Source organism: Spea bombifrons, chromosome 4, assembly GCF_027358695.1.
Source record: "Spea bombifrons isolate aSpeBom1 chromosome 4, aSpeBom1.2.pri, whole genome shotgun sequence".
In the NCBI taxonomy this organism is placed as follows: Eukaryota; Metazoa; Chordata; class Amphibia; order Anura; family Pelobatidae; genus Spea; species Spea bombifrons.
In genome coordinates this window covers 38967983-38990023 of record NC_071090.1, presented here as the reverse complement: position 1 = coordinate 38990023, position 22041 = coordinate 38967983, and the positions used below count along the sequence as shown (strand labels likewise).

Genomic DNA, 22041 nt, shown 5'->3' with positions numbered 1-22041 from the left:
GGACTTGTGAGCTGCTGCCGGGGAGACTGGCCGGCTGTACCATCACCCGGGCACTCTTTCAGCTGCTGGGGAGTGATGACACCTGCAACCCCTCCCTGGTGCTCCGGCTGCTGCTGGGGAGATGGGCCGGCTGCCGCATCTCCCTGGATCCCAGTAGCCGTTGCAGGTGCGGGGCAGAGGCCAGCGGCGCTTCAGTTGGGGGTTGGGGATCTGGGCGGAGTGCCCAGCATTCTGAGGACCCCTCCTGCGTTAACACCCTCAGATGAAAAATCTACAAAATCCATGGACACTGGGGCATACTGTTGAACACGGTCTAACAATTTTTTATATGCCTTCTCCAGTTCCCACTGCTGTGTAATTAAAAAGTCTAAATCACCCCTCTAGTGTATCTGGGAGGTCCTACTCCCTGAAATCCCGGATGTCCTCAATCCGCCACTCCGGACTGCAATAGAGCCCCCGAAGGTGTTCCTCCAGAGCCAGAATACCCTGAGGTTGAAATGAATCTGGCAGTACTGCAGGCTGGAAGCTATAGTTGATCAGGGAAGGGGAATAACCAGGTGGAGGCATTGGTGGCATTATTATCGGTGAACTTGCCCAAGGAAGCAGATCCAACCATTATGATGATCTGAGATGTAACATCGGAGGTACTATCCAGGGCCAGATTGGATTATTCTGCAAACCCATTTGATTGTGAATGGTAGGCAGATGAAACGGAAACCTGAATTCCCAGTTGGCTGTCCAAAATAATGACTTTCGGCAGCCCATGTAGGCAAAAGACCAAGGAGGAGAATTGTGTACATTCTTGGTACCAGGTAAGTAAGACAAGAAATAATTAAACCTAGCCAGGAAGAGGTAATGTCTAGGTAATCACTGTTTGGCCTCAGAGAGATAAATTAGATTATTGTGATCCTTAAGAACAAGTATCTGCACAGATGTCCCCTCCAAGAGGTGCCTCCACTCTTTGATAGCCAAGATGATAACCAACAGCTCCCGGTCACTAATCTGTTAATTAAACTCAGCGGGTGAGTGTTTTTTGGAAAAATAACAGCATGGATGCAAAGGTCTCTCAGATGTAGGACATTGGGACAGGATGGCGCCTACTCCTGTCTCAGACACATCAACTTCCAAGATAAATGGCAGAACAGGGTTAGGGTGTGCCAAGAATGGGGCTATAGCAAAATAGTTTTTTCAGGGTTTCAAATGCCTCCGGAGACCAATGTTATGGGTTACCCTCCTTCTTGGTCATGTCAGTAAGGGGTAATATCCCAACTGCATAGGTTCCACTGCATAGGTTCCACTCCACTAGAGGAATCAGAATAAGGAGGCTTGGGAGGAGAGGAAGGCATGGGACTGGAAGAAAAATTAGGTGCCAAGCAGATGAAAGGTCTCCGCAGAAGCTCCCCGAGATTGGGTCTCTCGCAGATTCTGGTATTGATTAAGAAACAAAATAATACCAATTCTAGATCAGTGGGGAGGTCTCCAAATACCCGCCACCCCTCAATAAAGTAAATCTCACTTACATTAATACTTTATTACAATAAATTAAAGTACACATATAATCATCTGTGAAGCCATACTGCTGCTATGGGCTTTATAGTTCTGGAGTTATCCAGCCCAACCATAAACACCACACATAAATAATGAAAAAGTAGCCTGTGAATAGCAAGGATTAACTTGTTGAAGAATCATGCAGCATTAGGTATAAAACTTACCATTTTGATTAAAAATCAGATACAAAAGTAGTCTCCTGAGGCTTTTTGTCCAACTGGTGGACTTAACCATTGGTTTGCCCTCGCATTTTTATTGACATAAATATATGTCTCAACTTATGTGTGGCGCGGCTGCATACAAGGCCTTACTTAAGGTAAAGCCATCATCAATTAGGGAACTTTATTATTGTAAGAATACAAATGTAGGATTATAGTCAAATTGCACAAAGGAATTGGAGTCAGATAATCATCTAAGTGCTTCTTTATGACAGTACTCTGTGTTCAGGACTCACTCCTCCTTACCTTTATCTGAATTTTTTATTATTTTTCAATTTATATAGAGCTCTACGTTCAGTTGTACTTAAATTATCCATGCAGACTGACTTTTTCTTAGCCAAAAGACACAGTTCCTTTTCAGTGATACATTGAAACAGATTCAAAGTAACACTGCGAGAATTATATAAAATGTAGACTTTTTAAAAGTGTATATTAATGTTCATTACAGTCTTCTTTTCTAATACCATTATATGATTCCGAAGCTAAATCCTCTAAAACTTGCACATTACACATATCTATAAGTTCAATACAGGGCTCATGTTGGGTGATATTAACACCTCCCGATTCAATGCAAGGCTCTTATTGGATGATGTGAACTAGACATGTACAAATGGGACAAAAACAATTTGGACACAATTTTTGGTTATTTTTTGGCACAATCATTTCCGCAACAAATTGAATTCCCTTCCAATTTGGTTCGGGGACATTTTTCATCCGGGAAAGAAATTTGTGGCCCGGTGCCCACATTCCCTCTAAATCACTCTTACTCACTCTCTCACATTCTCATTCAAGCTCTCTTACGCTCTCTAGATGTTTCCCTACTGTCTCTGCCAACCACTTCAGCTTCTGCCGACCACTTCCGGTTCTGCATCTTCTTCTGCGTCTTCTGTCTTCTGTCTTCTCTTCTCTGTTCTCAATCTTCAATCCTTTATCTTCTTTCTTCGTCCACATTGAAGATTGAATATAGAATAGGTTAAGAGAATGGAGAATATAGAAGATAAAAATGAAGAAGATGCAGAAGAAGATGCAGAAGTGGTCAGCAGGAGCGGAATGGATCAGCAGAAACAGTAGGGAAACATTTAGAGAACGTGAGTGAGAGAGTGAACGAGAATGAGAGTATGAGAGAGTGAGTGAATGTGGAGGTTTTTGCTTCATTTGCACTCGCTCCTCTGGGTGAATTGGACATTTGCCACGGGGGTTGGTGCTATTTTTGCTTTGCTTGATGCCTCTCTCATGGCTGGCTTTTGTGTGTATTCCACCACAGGATCTTTCAATATTTTACCTGGTGTTCCCATAAGGGAAAATGGTGTAGATAAAGGCTTGGATATATCACTAAAGTCACTACCACCTTCAGAGTAATCATGTATAATTACTTCCACTGCGAGTGTGCCTGTCATGCCTGAGTCATGCAACATGGCATTGATCCCAAGCACACAAGTTACAGAATGACTGGAAAAAGAAAAGAATCAAGGTGTTGCAATGACATTGTCAAAGTCCAGACCTGTGCATAAACAAATGTCTGCAAACTTCAATGAACTTAAGCAACTTGTAAAGAAGAGTGGGCAAAAATTCCTCTGCAATGATTAGAGAGATGTATAAAGTTTTAAAGAAAACAATTACTTCAAGTTATTTGTCAGAGACCCCAACGGAGTCACTCACCGGAGTACCTGCTAACAGCAGGTGCCTGGTCCTGTGCTGCTCCTTCTGCCTCCTCCTCTGCTGCGTCCTGAACGGATAATACTATGCGCGCGCCCTCAACTAACTTTATACGTTCCCGAGTGGAGGTAACGGGGAACATGCCCGGATGATGTCACACACGGGGTTGGAGCTTCCGCAATGGGCAAGTTAAAAACCCAGCACTGAGTATCACTCAGTGCTCAATTATTGTGCTTGATTGAGCTCCTCTCTGAGTGCAGTTTATTTTGATTGATCTTGTTGCTGACCCTGGCTATCGTTACTTGGACTTTGCTGCCTTCTGTGATCCTGACCCTGGCTACTGTTAATTGGACTTTGTTGTCTTCTCTGATCGTGACCCTGGTTATACTTTATGATCTTCGTTACTCCTGGAGAAAGGTTAATATGCTGTCCTGCTATTAGTCTTTGCTCTAGCTGTTGCTCTCCTGCATACCGGACTCCATATCCTCCTTAAACCTCACATAATAACTGAGCCTTTAACACAGAGTCCGCAGGACTATCTGATACTATTACAGCTTTGACCCAGCAGATGGCTACCTTGCATCAATTGTTACAAGATATGCAAGCTGGACAAAGGGATCTTTTGCGTACACAATAGAGATGGGGGGTTGCGCACATGTATTGACTATCAGGTCAATGTATTGACTATCAAGGTTAAAAAAAACGTTACCCTCTACCACCCATTCCAGGGTTACTAGAACATGTACGTTCAGCAAAGATCTTTACCAAAATAGAGTTAAGTGGGGCCATTTCGAATACTACTGCCATTTCGAATATCTAGTCATGGGGTTCGGTCTATGTAACGCTCCAGCCATGTTCCAGCATTTTGTCAATAGTGTTTTCCACAATATGTCATTGTGTACCTGGATGATATCCTGGTTTAGAATTACATCAAGAACATGTGTGCCGGGTCCTTACCAGATTGATACAGAATGGTCTATACTCCAAACTAGAGAAATGTGTCTTTGAAGTGCAGACTGTTGAATTCCTGGGAGATATCCTTTCCCCTACCAGTATTGAGATGGACCCCAGAAAGGTTAAGGCTATTCTTCACTGGCCTCCACCTACTGATCGAAAGGGGATACAATGATTTGTGGGTTTTTTATCGCAAATTTATTTGCAATTTTTCAAACATTATCCAACCCATCACTGCCCTCACTTCAAAGAAAAACAAGTTTGGCTAGAATAAAGCCACACAGAAAGCGTTTGAATACATGAAAAATAAGTTTGCCTCTGCCCCATTCTCAGGCTTCCCGTTCCTCAGAATCCGTACACATTGGAGGTCGATGCCTCTGATGCCATCCTGTCACAGAGACAAGACTTTGATGGCCAGCTGCACCCAGTCCAAAGAGGCCCACAAAAAGGCCGCTGGCCTTCTGCAACCACTTCCGATTCCCTCAAGGCCATGGATGGATAATTCCATGGATTTCATCACAGATGTTCCTCCCTCCAACCATCGTACCACTTTGATGGTAGACTGCTTGACCAAGATGGCATACTTTCTTACCATCGACCATCTTCCTTTCGCCACCGAGACGTCCAACCTATTCATCAAAAGATATCTTTCGTCTTCATGACCTACCTGAGAACATAGTGTCAGACCGTGGGTCTCAATTCATCTCTCGCTTTTGGAAAACATTTTGTGAACAATTATATATCCAGCGTTCTTTGTCCACAGCATTTCATCCCCAGAGCAACGTTCAGAGTGAACGTACCAATCAGACTCTGGAACAATACCTGCGTTGTTTCACCACCTACCTGCAAGATGATTGGGACCACTTTTTACCTCTGGCAGAGTTTGCATATAACAATCACATCCACCGTTCTATTAACATGTCCCCTTTTATGCTAACTATGAATATCATCCCTCGATGCTACCGGGTTCTCCTATCCCTAGTTCTGTCCCCTCCGTATCTGAACAGGTTAAAAGCCTTATAACTACATATCAATTGTTACGCAAAATCTGACTAGAGCTCAACGATGCTACAAATTCTTCGCAGATCACCACCGTACCACTGATGTAGCCTATCAACCTAGTGACAAAGTATGGCTGTCTACAAAACATCTCAGACTCACCTGCCCTATGAAAAAATTGGGTCCAAAATACATTGGTCTTTCTCCATCTCTCGTCTTATATCCCCCTTGGCCGTGGAATTAAAGCTACCAAGTTCCATGTCCATCCATCCTGTTATTCATGTCTAATTGTTGAAACCATGGACTGCTAACCCTTTTCCTGATCGACGTCCTAGTCCTCCTGCTCCTCTGCTTGTCGATAATATTGAGAAGTACGAAGTAGAAGAGATACTGGATTCCAGAAGACACCACAACTGTTTACAATACCTAATCTGTTGGAAGGGTTATAACCCTGATGAGGATTCCTGGGAATTAGGTCCATGCTACTGATCTCGTCTCTGTTTTCCATCTTCGCCATCCTGACTGTCCTGGTCCCTCAAGAGTTCGGAGGGGGAACTTGGACTTTGCTGCCTTCTGTGAACCTGACCATTGCTATCGTTAATTGGACTTTGCTGTCTTCTGTGATCCTGACCCTTGCTATACTTTATGATCTTCGTTACTCCTGGAGAAAGGTTAATACGCTGTCCTGCTATTAGTCTTCACTCTAGCTGTTGCTCTCCTGCATACCAGACTCCTTATCTTCCTAAAACCTCACATTATTGCTGCTAAAGGTGATTCCACAAGCTATTGAATCATAAGGTGTACTTAGTTTTCCACACATGGCTTCTCCATTTTGCCTTTATTTTTGCTGTATAAATCATGACATGGTATAAAATGTAAGGTGTTGTTTTTCATCTGAGGTTGTATTTACCTAATTTTTAGACCTTTTAAGGAACAGGTGATTGTTATTATGTCCTCATATGTAAAACCATGGAATTTAAAGATAGTGTACTTTATTTTTCTCATGACTGAATACATACATACACCTAGCCACTCTAACATCATTGACTTACACAGAGTTACAAATTTATTTGCAATGTATTACCTACTATCAAAGTAATTTCTTTTTTTTAAATAACTTTGTTTTCATTAATTTATTTAAATAAATTTGAGAAGGTTGATTTCATGCTTAAGAATTTTTTTCACATTATAGGAACTATACTAGTGGTTTCTATTTTGGTCCCAACCCATTACATGATGCCACACACATGATGCCACAGTAATTTTAGGAATCATGTGTTTTCATATGTATTTTATTAAATATTGGGATAGAACTTGGTCAGGTCACACTCTACCACACACACTGCTTTCCACTACTCACCGTTTCCCTGTCTTTCTTTAAAAAAACTAATAATTGTTTTTCATGAGTAATATATCCATGGTTTTCTATTGATGTACTTCTTCTTTTTATCTTTTTTATTCAGGTCTCTGTACATCAATCTCATAGGTCTGTGGGCAATTTTGATCTGTGCTGTCCTGTGTGGGCTTATCCTGTACTCAGTATATAAAGATTGCGACCCATGGACAGCAAAAGAAGTATCTGCTCCAGATCAGGTGGTTATATGAATAAATATATTGATGATTTTCCATGACTCACATTCTAGCTTTTAAGGACAAAAGCTAGATAAGAAAAAGGCAAAAGGGTTTGAATCTCAAATAAGTACTTGCCCTGATGGCAGAAGTGGTAGAGTCAGAAAGAGAAAATGTTTCCAAATGAAAAAAAAAACACAAACCCAAACAATTTTCTGTGTTGTTCGGCAACCTCTCTTAGTCAACCATTTGTGGATTTTAAATACTTTCATGAAAAGAGTAAGCAGGGGCGTAACGAGAAACCTCAGGGCCCCTGTGCGAGAATCTGTTAAGGGCCCCCCACCCCCAACCCATCTATCCCTTTCTCACAATCTCCCCTCTCCCTCCCTACCCCCCTTCTCACAATCTCCCCTCTCCCTCCCTAACCCCCCTTCTCGCGATCTACCCTCTCCCTACCCCCTTCTCACAATCTACCCTCTCCCTCCCTACCCCCTTCTCACGATCTACCCACTCCCCCCCTTCTCACGATCTACCCACTCCCCCCTACCCCCCTTCTCACGATCTACCCACTCCCTCTCTAACCCCCCCCCCCTTGTAGATCACTTACCGTCAACTCCTGTGTTGGGAGCGTGAGGCGTTTGTCTCGGGTGCCGGCGCTGAGGCAGGCGGTGGCGACGGCGGCAGCAGCGGCAGGGAGCAAAGGCATCCTGGATTTCTGTCAGTCAGGGGGGCCCAAGAGTTGCCGAGCGGTCGTTTTCAGCAACCGCTCGGCACCCCTTGGGCCCCCCTAACTGGCAGAACTCCAGGGCCCGGTCGCAGTCACGACCCCTGCGACCCCGGTAGTTCCGCCACTGAGAGCAAGGAACACTATCCCATCCCCACAGTGGGACACCACTTCACCCAAAATGACCATTTTATCAAGGACCTAAAAATCAAAGTACTGAAAGGGGACTTCAGTAATACCAAAGAAAGACAAACGTTTGAAGTCAGAATGATTCAACTATTCAACAGCAAGAATAGAGGACTCAATGCCTATTTGGGTTTCCTGTCCCACTATACAGGTTTTACATAACCCCCCCACCTGCTATATGCACTGTATTTTTAAGTGCACCATGTTCATCTATATTTACCTGTATATATGACAACATGTGTAGACATATATATCTTCCCATCCCTATATTCAACACTGCATTCCTATTCCCTGTATGTGAGCACTAGCATCTTAATTTTTTTATTTTTTTGTCAATTTATCTTCAGCAGTGCTAAACCCCCCCCTCAAAATTCTCTACTCAGAACATGTATGACCCTCTGGAGGGACACATACTTTTACAACATCTTACCCTCCCTTATCAGATCTGGGTAGTAAGCCCCCCTCCCCTCCCCTGCAACACAACATTGAATTCTATGTGTCGTTTTGCTAAGAAATGTTTTGCTCAGAAAGAAGAGCTCCCGAAAGCTTGTCATTCCAAAATTCTGTTAGTCCAATAAAAAAGGTATTATCACAAGATACTTATTCCATCTGTTATATATACACACTCATACACAAAATTAGGTGGAAGAGGTTGACAAACAAACAAAACCCTATATGCTAAGGGACCATCTAACACTCATTCTTCAAAGAGACAATAAACAGGGGTGAAATATATTAGGATTATGTTTTGAAATGTACAGTAGAAGTTGCAGAACTGGAATTATTTTACTGTAAGTGAAAGATTACATTATTATAGTATGTGTAGTCTACACGTACTGGAAGGGGGAAACTTATAGCATTAGAGGAATGGCCATGAGAATTGTTTTATTTCTTTAATAAATACCCTGTGGTGATTAACAATGTGGTATAACTTTGACAAAAATCATGTAGTGTTTCTTAATGGATAAAATAGACAGTAATGCTTCAACCTTTAGTTGAGATCATACAATTCCAGTGTGTAATCTCAATAATATGGAATCAATAATAAGTAAAATATTTAACAAACAAAAATAATAATTACATTAAAAATTACCATCTTCCTATATAGGAGCAAACATTATTTATCAGTAGTAGAATTTTCAATATGCAGAATTAATTGTATTGAGTTTGCAACAGATTTACATCCCTGACTGACCTTGTGCTCAAAGTTCGCCACTTTTCGTTTTTTTCAGTACATGCCAGTGTCTGTTTTACAGAAACTGTAGTGCATTTTAAAACATGCAATTCCAAGCATGCATTATTTTTTATCCATGTTGTGAGTTGCATTCAGTTCCAAGCAAGGTGACTACTACACTATTCTATATGCTTTTCTACACATTTTTCTGTTACCTACTCCATCTGTTGTCTCTCGTGTATTTTGCAGCTCATGCCATTTTTGGTATTAACTATTCTTAAGAACTATCCAGGGGTACCGGGGCTATTTGTAGCCTGTGCTTACAGTGGAACACTAAGGTAATTTTTTATATTTAAAAAATGTTTTTCAGATTTACATTTATTTGATATTGTAAGCCTACACAGAATAGTACATTTTTGGGTCACCTCCAAATGCTTTACAGTACTATTTACAGTACTATTCGGCGAACATGAAAACGAACACGAAGGGTGCGTTTTAGTTGTTCTGCCCGAATACCGAACATACGAACATGGCGGTGGCAAAACGTAGACGAAGACGAAGACACACAACACGAAGAATCTTCGTGTTAGTCTTCATCTACTAATCTCCCTGGTCCCTTCCCCATCTAGCCTACCTTATCTATGCAGGATCGCAGGGGTAAACGGAACCAATTGGTTGATGCCAGAGTAGGCCCCTGCAGGCGACCAATAGGCTCACTCGCACAGCCCTTTAACTCCTTACGGTGCAACTTGGCTGGCAGAGACCACTGGTCTCCCTGCTCCAACAGTAAAAAGTCTGTATGAACGACCAATAAAGTCGCTTGTACGGACCTTTAACTTTTGGAGCAGGGAGACCAGTGGTCTCTGCCGGCCAAGTTGCGGCAACAGGATTTTAAAAGTCTGTACAAGCGACTCTATTGGTCGCCAGCAGGGGGCTCGTCTGCCATCAACCAACAAAATACAGGTGTTCTTTATTGGTTGATGGCAGAGGAGATCCCTGCAGGCGACCAATAGAGTTGCTGGTACGGACATTTAAAATCTTGGCACCAAAGCTGCTGCTTAGTCCGAACCGTGTTTACCCCATATTAAAACTAATACGAAGAATGTACACGAATATTCGGCCAAACCGAACACGGGCGAATTCGGGCGAATATTCACTGGAATACGAAATTTTTTCCCCCACGGAGACGAAAACAGAGAGGTGGCCAAGTCTAGTACTAACACTAACACTGGATTTGTTCTGTGGCAGAATTTGGGTCTATACTGTATGTTCTTTAGATCTCAATGCTGCACATCAGCAGTTGTCCGATGTATTTTTTTTTCCATTGAGCAAGTGGACAAAAATTAGAAAGGAAAATGTAGATGTATAGCATACTTCATAGTTCCTCACCTTGTTTAACAACATGTAAACTTATTTCAATAAAATGTTTTCAACTTATTAAACATAATATTGCTATTTTTACTAATTACTTTCTATTTTTGAAACATTGTCTTTATTAGCACAGTATCATCCAGTATCAATGCATTAGCAGCTGTCACTGTAGAAGATCTTATAAAACCATACACAAATCTGTCTGAAAAAAAGCTGGCATGGATCTCTAGAGGAATGAGTAAGTGTCAGATCATTGTTCTTGCCATAACTTAATTTAAAACCCAACAGTAGTAATGCCTGTGGATATAGAATACATACACGGAGTAACATTTTCTCTAGGTTTCTGGTATAAAATCATAAATTTATTATATACAGTATGTTCACAGCCTGTATTTGTGGGAGGGTTCTTAGGGGTTATTTATATTAAGGATGTTACTTTTGCGTTCTAGAGGGCGTTACATTTGTGGGGGTTTACTGCTGTGCATCTCCTTATACTTTGCAGGGCTTTCAGTCTCTCTCTCCCAGGGGAGTCTCATTACATTTCAAAAGCCTCCTGTTGCTGCACATCCGTATAATTTACTGCTCCTAACTCAGTCATAGCCATGCAGCAGTTCTGCTAGTTTCCATGTGCTGAGAGAGAGGGGGAGCCTGTTTCACGGATCTGCTTCACTGAGCTACTCATTTGCTTTGTGTGTGGGGGGGAGGGGGTTTTCATTGTTCAAGCTACTCCTTGGCCTTACGTACTGGGGGGGGTCGTTTGATAAACTCTTTCGCTTGCTTGTTGAGGGAGGTTTTGTTCTGTCTGCTCCTTCCCTTGCTTCTCCTACTAGGTAGTTTAACTGCTTCTCATGCTTGGTGGGAGGGAGGGGGGCTTAGTTTCCTCAGAGAAGCTCAACTTGTGTACTGAGAGAGAAGGGGGGAGTGGGTTTATGGACGCTTGGGCAGGTTTTCTCTCTCTACTGATATACTTTGCCCTCTATTAACTCTTTTGGCCCCTGCTTGATTTTTCGGTTGTTCACAGCCTTACCTACAAACCCTACTCTGCTCCTACACTCAGCATTGGTTCTTTCTTTGGTCCCTTTCCTACCTACCCAGATCCACTGGGCGCTTCGTACATGTTTTACACACAATGTAAAGTCTGTTTATAGCCTGTATTCGTGGGAGGGGTCTTAGGGAGTATTTATACCCCCCCTTCAGCATCTCCTCCTTCAGGGAGTTATGTTTGCGTCCTTCCCACCCGCACCCACCCTCAGTTCACTCTCTGTACTCCTCTCAGTCTCTATATTGTCTCTATCTTATCCTTCTCCTTTCTGTGAGATAGGCCCCTTTCCTACCTACCTATGGGAGCATTTTCAGGGTCTAGGCACCCATCCAGGCCCACTGGGCTATTTTCCCATGCTTTACACCTATTCAGACCCACTAGGTGTTTTGCACATGTTTTACCACTACCACAAATATATATATGTATATATATATTTATATATACATATATAGGCATACACTATCTGTCATACATTATTACTTCGTTCGAAGTTCGCGACTCTTTCACTTCCACTCTACTTTCATGTCTCGCAGCTCCACTTCTCCATTTTCCTCTCCTCTCTCTTCCTTCTTCTTGTTAGGGACCAGGAACCAGACAAGTCAGCCAAGACAGGTCACAGACAGGAACATACTGAATAGCAGGAAATACACTTTGTATCTGGAACAACACAAAGGCAAGGAGGTAATGAGCCTTGCTGCTTAAATAGTACTAATAGGTGAGTAAGCGTGGCAACTGAGAAAGAAAAGCATTGGTCGTTATCAAACAGCTGAGTAACCTTGACCCAGGGAAGGAAAGTGCTGTTCATTAATCAACAGGTCAGTAACCCTGACACTTATCTCTTCTTTCTTCTACATCTCCGCAAACATAACTTCCTGGGGAAACCAAAATGGTGAAGCTTCCAATGATGTCCTCAACCACGATTGAAGGGTCGAGGTAGAGGGCATTACAGGAAGCTCCACCATTTTGCCCTAAGATAACCCTGTATAAACTTCCACCCAAACCCCTCATTGGAGGATCGGGGAGAGGACATCAGCAGAAGCTCCACCATTTTGCCCTAAGATTACCCTGTTTTTTGCCAAATGGTGGAGCTTCTGGTGACATCCTCATTGGAGAAAAAGAAGATGAGAGATACAGAAGCGGAGCTGTGAGTCACGGAAGTGAAAGTGGTCATCAGAGAAGGTAAGGAGACATTCAGAGAGCATGAGAGAGTGAACAAAACTCAGAGTATGAGAGAGTCAGAGAGAGTGAGTTAGAGTAAATGTGGGTGTTGGACAACGAATTCCGTTCCCGAATTTAATTTGTTCCCAATTTTCATCCAAACTGAACATGCAAGAAACGTAATTCAGCATCTGAAAATGATGGGACCAAAGACAAACCAAAAAATTGATTAGAATAGTTTTTAATTCAGTTGCACATCTCAAGTAATATCCAATCTACATAGGTTTTTATGTATTATATTTTGAAGGAGTGCTTTAAAATACATTCATCTATAGTAGCTGTGTCAGGAACATTAGACTATAAGCTTACAAAAGGAGCTCAGGAGACTTTCCCTGGGACAAATACAACTCAACTGGAGAAATGGCGCATAAAAAAGCATAGTAATGTTCTTCCTGGGTGTGACTCTCCTCGGACAGGCTGCACAGTGTGTCACGCTAGAGGTAGTGAGTTGCTCTGCAGGAATAGGTACAGTACACCTCTGGTACTGATTTGGGGGCCATTCTTGAATTATACCCCCCGGATTGAATGGGAGTTCTTTTACCCATGCTCACCAATTATTTGCAGGTGCCAAGATGGACTCATTTGCCAAATACCACAGGTTCTCACACACATGCCTATGAATATATGCAAGGACTAAAATGCTGAAGGGAATTTGAAGTTTATGCTAGCTCATATTCCTCCATTTTTAATGAGTAGCTTTTCTAATGGCAAAAGTTAAACCATGTTGATCTATGATGTAGCTTTTGCTTCTGAAATAAGTAAAATACATTAACATATAACTAACCAATCTTTTATAATTTATTTACCAAGGTGCTCTTTATGGTATACTTTGCATAGCAATGGCAGCTGTGGCCTCATATATGGGAAGCGTGATTCAGGTAATTATCTGCTGCTGACTTTATTAGAAATTATAATAATTTAATAATTTGTGCCTAATTAAGATTGAGAAAATTACGAGGAGCTGTTCCACATAGCGGGTCTCTTAAAATATCCCCAGATAAGTTCTGCATTATGTAGAGAGAAAGCTAGCTGTCATTTCTTTTCCTCTTTAATTCTCCCTGTCTCTTAAATACTGTGTTTAAAAGTTTATTGAAATACTACAGTTGTCATTCCTCCATTGCTCTTCGCTGTGTATTACATCACAGCAGCATGACTCCCTTCTGCCACTCTCATCTGCCATTTCATGCTCATGTATGTGAAACAGCAAAGCTTTACAGATCCACATTTACACAGTGATGGCCAGTGGGGGTGATTTAGTAGGGTGTTCCGTATGATAGCTTAATGCCCCTTATGTGATGCCTTTTAACAGCCTGGACTCCCCCCCTGTCAGCAGAAGCCAGCATCTCTGGCGCCGGTAAGCTGTTACATAAAGAATGCAGATGGCCCAATCTGACATTCACTTCTTGGAGATGTCACAGCTGACATCAACTCAAAGGTCATTGGAGGACAGGATATGCCCTTCAGGGTCTGTTAACAGATATCTGATTGCTCCACCCACTGGCTGATTCCACAAATTGCGCTCACCAATGCAGGTCTATGAAGTGTGATATGTTCGGGGGGTGGGGGGGAATCATAGGGAAGAGAATGAGAAACAGTGCTTCTTCCCCTTCTCCCAAGGGGAAAAAGTAAAAAAGGGCTATATTTTTATTTATAAAAAAATAATAAAAATAATATAAAAACATAATTAAACAAAACAGTGAGCCCAGTTACGTAATTGTGACACTTGCATTCCTGAAATGTTTCAGAGATCTTTGAAGGGATCTCTATCCATACTGCATTGATAGCAGTGCTAAAAATGTATTAATTAAAAAACAAAAAAACACTTTCATCCCATTGCCGTAGCACTACATGTAACAAGTATAGCACCCTGCCCCCATTCACTACCCCATTCACAAATGCTTGCCCACACACATGTACATGTACATTCAAACTTGCCCTTTCACATAAACATCCTGACTTGCCCTTGCATGAACACGCTTCCTTGCTCTAACATACAAACACTTTAATAACACAAACACACTCTCTCTCCTCTTTCTTATATTTTTCTCATGATCTCTCCTCTCTCTCATTAACTTTCCTCTTTCTGCCCATCTCTCCCCTTTTCCATTACCCCTTTTATCTATCCCCTTTTTATTTATTTATCCCCTTCTTTTTGATCTTCCTCTTTCTCATGAGCTCGTCTATTTCACTGTATCTTAGCTCTGCCTTTAGTCTTTATCTTTCCATTTTCTCTCAATCTCTCCCCTTCTCTTTGTTTCCCCTTCTCATTTATCTGTCCTCCTCTTTGTCACGGGCCGGGTGAACAGGTGTGATAGGAGCCCAGGTGCAGGGGATACGAGGGGCTCTGTCTGTACCCTACGATGCATGATGGCTTGGGGTTGTTTCAGACAGGCGCAGGAAATAAAACACAGACGGGATATGCAGTTAATATCTGTATTGCAGATGATGGTACAACAACATATATATAGAAAGTCTCTTGGCTGGAAGCCCTCTGGATGAGACACACACAACTGGAAGCCCTCTGGATGGGGCACACACAACTGGAAGCCCTCTGGATGGGGCACACACAACTGGAAGCCCTCTGGATGGGGCACACACAACTGGAAGCCCTCTGGATGGGGCACACACGACTGGAAGCCCTCTGGATGGGGCACACACGACTGGAAGCCGTCTGGATGGGGCACACACGACTGGAAGCCCTCTGGATGGGGCACACATGACTGGAAGCCCTCTGGATGGGGAACACACGACTGGAAGCCCTCTGGATGGGGCACATTTGCATGGTACTCAGCTTTGGAGTCCACTTGTGGGGCGCTGGCCGCAACTCAGGAACAGCTCAGGAACCAAAACAGGAATAGCTCAGGAACCAAAACAGGAATAGCTCAGGAACCAAAACAGGAACAAAAACAGGAACCAAAACAGGAACAAAAACAGGAACCAAAACAGGCAGGCTTGATCTGTAATAAGGAGCAGCTGGACATAATAATCACTCTGAGTGGTTCAGAGTGGCAAGGGCGGCCACTAGTGGTTGGAAAATAGAAAATGAGCAGCACAGAGTGTAGATAATTCCAAACTGCAAAGGGTGGACGTTACACTCTTTCTCTTTATCTCTCCTTTTGGGGCTATGAAGTTGATATACGGGGCTTCAGTGACGCTACTGATTCTACTTGTGAACCAACAAAAGTTTTTTTATTTCTAGTAGGAGAGTTACAAGATGTTTGGGCATTCTTTTTAACAATGTATTTTTTTCTTTATTTGTAAAATTCTTTTTAATTAAAGATTCCTGTATTTGCAGCCCTGTATTTCTGATTGCAGTAAATGTGATCAGGCAGAAAGGCCAACAGGATCCAGGATCTCTACTTTAAACACTCATTGGGATCGATCTAATGACCTGGCTAAAGTATAATTTGCAACAAAGTATTTGGCTTTGCACATGTGCTGTGAAGCAAAAATAACCTGACGGGAACTACCGCCAAAACTTTACCTTCTGTCTGCCCGCTCCGCCAACCAGGTTGGTATGTTATGATATGATTGAACCTGCTAAAGAACAACAAACATCTCACCTGATGAGGGTTTAGTCTCTTGGTGGTCTCTAGATATAAGAGGCTCTTATGATCAGTAAGAATAGTCACAGTAACTCTTCAACCCTCTATGATGTGTCTATTCTTTGAGAGCCAACTTGATAGCAACAACTCTCTCCAATGTCATAGTTCTTTTCTGTAAACTGTTTAGGAAACAATGAACAGAGGTGTGGGTGATTACTCTTGGGGTCCCTTTGGGATTGGATAGCTCAGAAACATCAGCACCCTCAATGAATGTTAGAGAAGAATCTGGATAATAGAGTAGAGTACAGTAGTAAAGTCTGTTTTTAACCTTTCAAAGGTGGAGAGAGGCTCATGGCTCCATTTCTTTGGATTAGGCTCTTTCCTGGTCAAGGCACTGTGATATTTTAGAAATTACGTAAGAATCTCTTATAATAGTTGGCGAACCCTATGAAACATTAAACAGCTCTGAGGTCCTGTAGTACAGACCAATACGCCACAGCTTTGACTTTGTTCTGGTCAATCGCTAAACCTTGGGAGGAGGAGATGTAAGCCACAAACAGCATGTAAGTCTTTTGAATATTTTTCAGCTTTGACATAGAGGGAGTTTATTCAGAAGCATTGTACAATCTGTCGTATTTGACTTCTAAATTCTGCCAGGCATTAAACAAGGATGTCATCAAACTAAATCTGAAACATATCTCTGAAGATATCATTGGCAAAGGATTGAAAAACTACTGGAGAATTACATAGACCAAAAGGTTTGACCAGGTACTCATAATGACTGTACTGCTTGTTAAATGCAATTTTCCACTTGTGACCTTCTTTGATCCAAACCGGATTATATGCTCTCAAAGATTCAATTTACTGAAGTAGTTGGATCCTTGGAGTTGGTTTTAAAACTCGGATATGAGTGGTAGTGGATACTTATTCTTTACAGGGAACTTGTTGAGCCCTATGCAGGGATTTAGTGAGACCTCCTTCTTGGATTATTGTGAGATGTATTGTGAGAGGACCTCATTCTCATGTATGCATATACCTGTCGTGGATCTGGCTAGTCCGACCTACTACCTCCGCTGACTTGTGCTCCCTTAGCCTGGGACAACACACTTTTCCCGGTCTCTAGTCACTAGCCGAGACTCAGTGTAGCGTAAAACCAAACGAAGACTGATTTATTTTGGACACACAAAGCTGGATATATCCAGCAAAACACACATTAACATAAAACAAGATATTGGGACACAAACCGCCCCTTAATTTACCTCCCAGAGACAACAGGGGCGGTAACGAGATTAACAATACAATGGGGGGGGGACTGATTTACACAACATAATAATGCACCATGGGGTGGGGGGGTCTGATATTAAATTAAGACAATGGCAGTCACTCCCTGGTGGCAGATCCTGGCTGTCTGCCGGAGATAATCCCCTCAACCAGTGATGAGGTGATACTGCTGGGGGAAGCCACAGAAGCCTTTATAAACCCAGGGCCCATAGTCAATAGGGAGGATGCTGACAGTCAGGCCTCTCCAGTGGTCCCAGTGATGGAGGGTTCCGTCACAATTCTCCCCCCTCCAAATTTGACTATCACAGGAGGAGACACCAAACGGGTTGACTCCATAGTCAGTCAGTTCATTTGGCCCATCAATGCCCTCCCAAAATTGGTGCTCCTGCTGCTGGGGAGATGGGCCGGCTGCGCCATCTCCCGGGTACCGCTGAGGAGTGATGCCACCTGCATCCCCTCCCTGGTGCTCCTGCTGCCGTTGAGGAAGGAGGTCAGGTTCCTCCGGTCCCGGAATTAGGATCTGCCGCTGGGGAGATGGGCTGGCTGTTCCACCTCCCTGCTTCTGCTGGGAGGCGGGTTGGCTGCTGTATCTCCCTGAATTCCTGCAGCTTTGGTATGTGCTGGGCAGAGGCCAGCGATGCTCTGCCTGGTTGCCAGCGCTTCAGCTAGGGTTAGGGAATCTTCTGGGTTGGCCTGCCGCTGGGGAGGGAGGACCGGTTCCTCCGCTCCCGTACATGTGAGCTGCCCACTACACCCTGAAAACTTTCGTCCTTTCCCTGGGAAGAAAATCCAATTGCAAGCTCTCCAGGATCAACATCCTCAGATGTAAAATCAATTAGATCCACAATCTCTGGATCCGGTTGTGGTGTAAAGTCACATAGCTCTGGTATCGGATCTGGATTAGCTGCCCAGTATACCTGTGACTCAGGGGTGGAGACCGCAGTCCCATCCACCCCGCCTAGGTCAACATCCTCAGATGACTACTCCATAACATCTACAAAATCCCTGGACACTGGGGCATTCTGTTGAACACGGTCAAACAGTTTTTTATATGCCTTTTCCAGTTCCCACTGTGTAATTAAAAGGTCTAAATTACCTTTAAGTCCTAGTGCATCTGGGAGGTCCCACTCCCTGAAATCCCGGATGTCCTCAATCCGCAACACCGCTGTACTTCCGAAGTCTGGATCCTCCTGAAGACTATCCCATAATAATCCCAGGCCACCAAAGTCATAGCCCTCTGGGGAACATTCTTTCGCAGTTCCCCAATATGCCTGCTCTGCATACCACTGCAGAGCCCGATACGCATTTTCCAGCTCCACTTCCTGTTGGACCAGCTTGTTCAATTCAGATACCCATTGCTCCCAAGAATGACATCCGTAGCTCCCGCTGGTCTCTAATCTTTTGTTCGGAGCTTGGAAGACACTGACCCCGGCGTATAAAAGCCCTCTGCCATAGTGACCGTCGAACCACTTGCCTCAGATTCTGGTATTGTTCTGTAGGCAGAGCAGTGGTGTAGCAGGAGAGGATGACCCACAGTAGCCCCTGGAATTCTGATGTCACATCCATGTCCTCGTCAAGGCGACCAAAGTCTGCCGTCCTGATGGTCAATCCCGGTAGAAAGTAAGTGTCCCTCACACTAAGAAGCAATGCCACCTTTGCCACCAATGTCACGAATCTGGCTAGTCCGACCGACTACCTCCGCTGACTTGTGCTCCCTTAACCTGGGACAACACACTTTTCCCGGTCCCCTAGTCACTAGCCGAGACTCAGTGTAGCGTAAAACCAAACGAAGACTGATTTATTTTGGACACACAAAGCTGGATATATCCAGCAAACCACACATTAACATAAAACAAGATATTGGGACACAAACCGCCCCTTAATCTGCCTCCCAGGCACAATGAAACAGTGTCATAGGAAACTTGATTGGTTTGCCATCTATGGATATGACCGAAACCTTAAGCTCTTTGGGCACCAGAGATAGTTGATTCTGTTTAGTCTGAGTTAATGGTCAATGAAGATTCCTGCAGCACCAGAATAAAGGAATGATTCCATGGTGGGCATATGGAAACCTCTGCACTCTTTTGGATCACCTGCATATTTCTCGGGAAGAGGCAGTTTGGGGAGCCTGTAGAAATCTTGGGTAGGTGGAGTTTCACAGGAACTATGACTGACATCCATGTGTGTTAGATGGCTTATAGCTGGAAGTCATGATACAAGAGAGTCTGCTCCTGCCTGGAAAGGACTTGATGCAAAGCTGCAAAAATCCACAATCTGGCCCTGCTGTTCACCACTACTTGGCAGGGACATCGAGACCATACCGCAGGAATACCCGCTACTAGTGGGAGGGAGGGGGAGCATTTGTGAGAGTGTCCCTCTTTTGTGAAATCATCAAATTGCAAAGTAAAAATGGTTTGATTTTGTATTCTCATACTGTGACAGAATGCCCTGTCATACAGGGCCTCAAGGTACTCAGAGATGGCTCCAGCCTGGCTGGCAAAAAAAAGATAGTACAGGTAAGTACTCCATTGCTTAACTAATCCCATCAATAGGATTGCTGCCAGGGGAATTAAAGGTTTTGTTGTATACATGTATCTGTTTATCTATGTTAATGCAATTCTGTGGATATATGAGGCTATGTTTTACAACAATAAAATATTAATTCTTGCTGTACTCAATTCAAGGTATTTGTGTCTACTTATTGGGTACACATAGAAGGGTTCCAAGGTGTGCATAATGACTGGTGCTGAAGGGATTTCAGGGACAACAGTAGGATACATCTGGGTGATCTCTGGGAGTGACTACAGCTCTCTCGGTGAACCCGTTACACATACCCACACTACTTCTCACATTACCTAGAGGCAACAGAGATAATTACAGTGACAATTAAAAAAAGCAATTCTAGAATTAGAATGGCTCTGAAGAGTTGCATAGCTCTCAGGATCAGCATACTTGTTTGTATTCAAGAATATTATTATGAAATGATTATACTGTTTATATACAAATTCCTGTAATTTTATTTTCAAAGGCCGCTTTATCTATATTTGCCATGGTTGGAGGTCCTTTGCTTGGACTTTTTTCTCTAGGAATGTTCTTTCCATTTGCTAATCCACTGGTGAGTAACAATTAAAAAATTTCTGTCTTTACAAATGTTAAATAATCTGTACATTGGTTAGAAATATTTAGATTTTTAATCCCTTAATGACAATTGGTGGTCCAGGCACGTCACCCAAAAACAAAGGGTTAACAACAATTGACGTGCCAGGACCATCATGACTTCAAACAGGTGCAGAAAGCAATCTACGCTCGCTTTCTGCACCCAAATGGTGTTGCTGTAATGCCTCGACGCCTGACATAGCAGAGGATATTGTCCATAACAAAACAAAGTGGTATCCTGATGGCACCGTGGAGCAGGCATGAGACATAGCTCAACCGACTAATGCGCAGGATGCTGCAGGCTGGGAGTAGGGAAGCTAAGCAGAGTAATAGCAGAAACAGAGCGAGCAAGGGGGACAGAGCGAGCAAGGAGGACAGAGCAAGGAACAGGGAGACCGAGAAAGAAACATAGCCAGACAAGACGTACATGTACAGGACACAACAGAGGACAGGGAACAAGGCAAGGAACACAAGGGATGGAGTGAGGAGCCGAGATCCTTAGATGCTTCTCCTTTAAGCAAGGATAGGATATCTTAACTGGGATATGGGGAGAGGAGAGAGAGGAACCGAGACCCTCAAATGATTCAGGGAAAAGAGGGCATAGGTACATGCCACACACATAAATACAGGACAAGCCTAGGACTATATGATAACATTTGGAGATTGTCACATCTTATGGCCATAGTATGCTTAGCCCATCACTACGCCAAAGTACTCAAATTTTTGGTGGGTCCTAGTGGTAAACCCTGCGTACTGAATTACTAACAAGCAGAAAATAAACATTGAATCTAAACATAGAACAGAGATAAAACTTACCTTTAGACTGCTGACTGAGACAAACATAACAAATGGGTGGGGCACACCTTACAAAAGGAAACAGAAGCTGAAGCTAAGAGCAGGACTGAAACAAAGTATCAGATGTAAACAGCAGAGATAGAGGAAACTAAAGATAAGCAGCTCCGCAGCCTGAATGGGGCCTGACATGTACATACACTTAAACATACATGCACACACAATCTAAAACCTTACATACACAGCCACTCTAACAATATACACATATGTAAATTAGACTTACACATTCATTTTTCCAAATAACGAATTAATGAATTCAACATTGGACAAAAGAAACGAAAAACGAATGTGTGCAATACGAAAATCTTTGTTCATTCATTGCGTCACCTCGGCCACCAATTTAACTAAACTAAGAGGAGGAGAATCTCGCCATTTTGCCCGCACTAAGAGGAGGGACAGTGAGCGAGCGGATCTTCTTTTGTCCAATAAGCTCACTACTGTCACATCATGCTGAGGGCTTGTCCAATGGCTGTGCTGCATCTTTCACAGGAAATTAAGAAGACTAGTAATGAAGAGAGTCTATTTAAGAGCAGAGCAGGCAGCTGATA

The 22041-nt window shown here is 43.1% G+C and overlaps 1 protein-coding gene across 1 annotated transcript in view; it reads left to right on the top strand.

Annotated features, from left to right (window-relative positions):
* Window positions 1-22041, top strand: part of LOC128491341 (sodium-coupled monocarboxylate transporter 1-like) — a 56527-nt gene that overhangs the window by 12798 nt on the left and 21688 nt on the right. The window contains exons 7-11 of the mRNA XM_053463658.1: window positions 6839-6968; window positions 9278-9366; window positions 10528-10637; window positions 13470-13537; window positions 20514-20600. Coding sequence (XP_053319633.1) covers window positions 6839-6968; window positions 9278-9366; window positions 10528-10637; window positions 13470-13537; window positions 20514-20600 — 484 coding nt within the window. The remainder of the gene's footprint in view (window positions 1-6838; window positions 6969-9277; window positions 9367-10527; window positions 10638-13469; window positions 13538-20513; window positions 20601-22041) is intronic.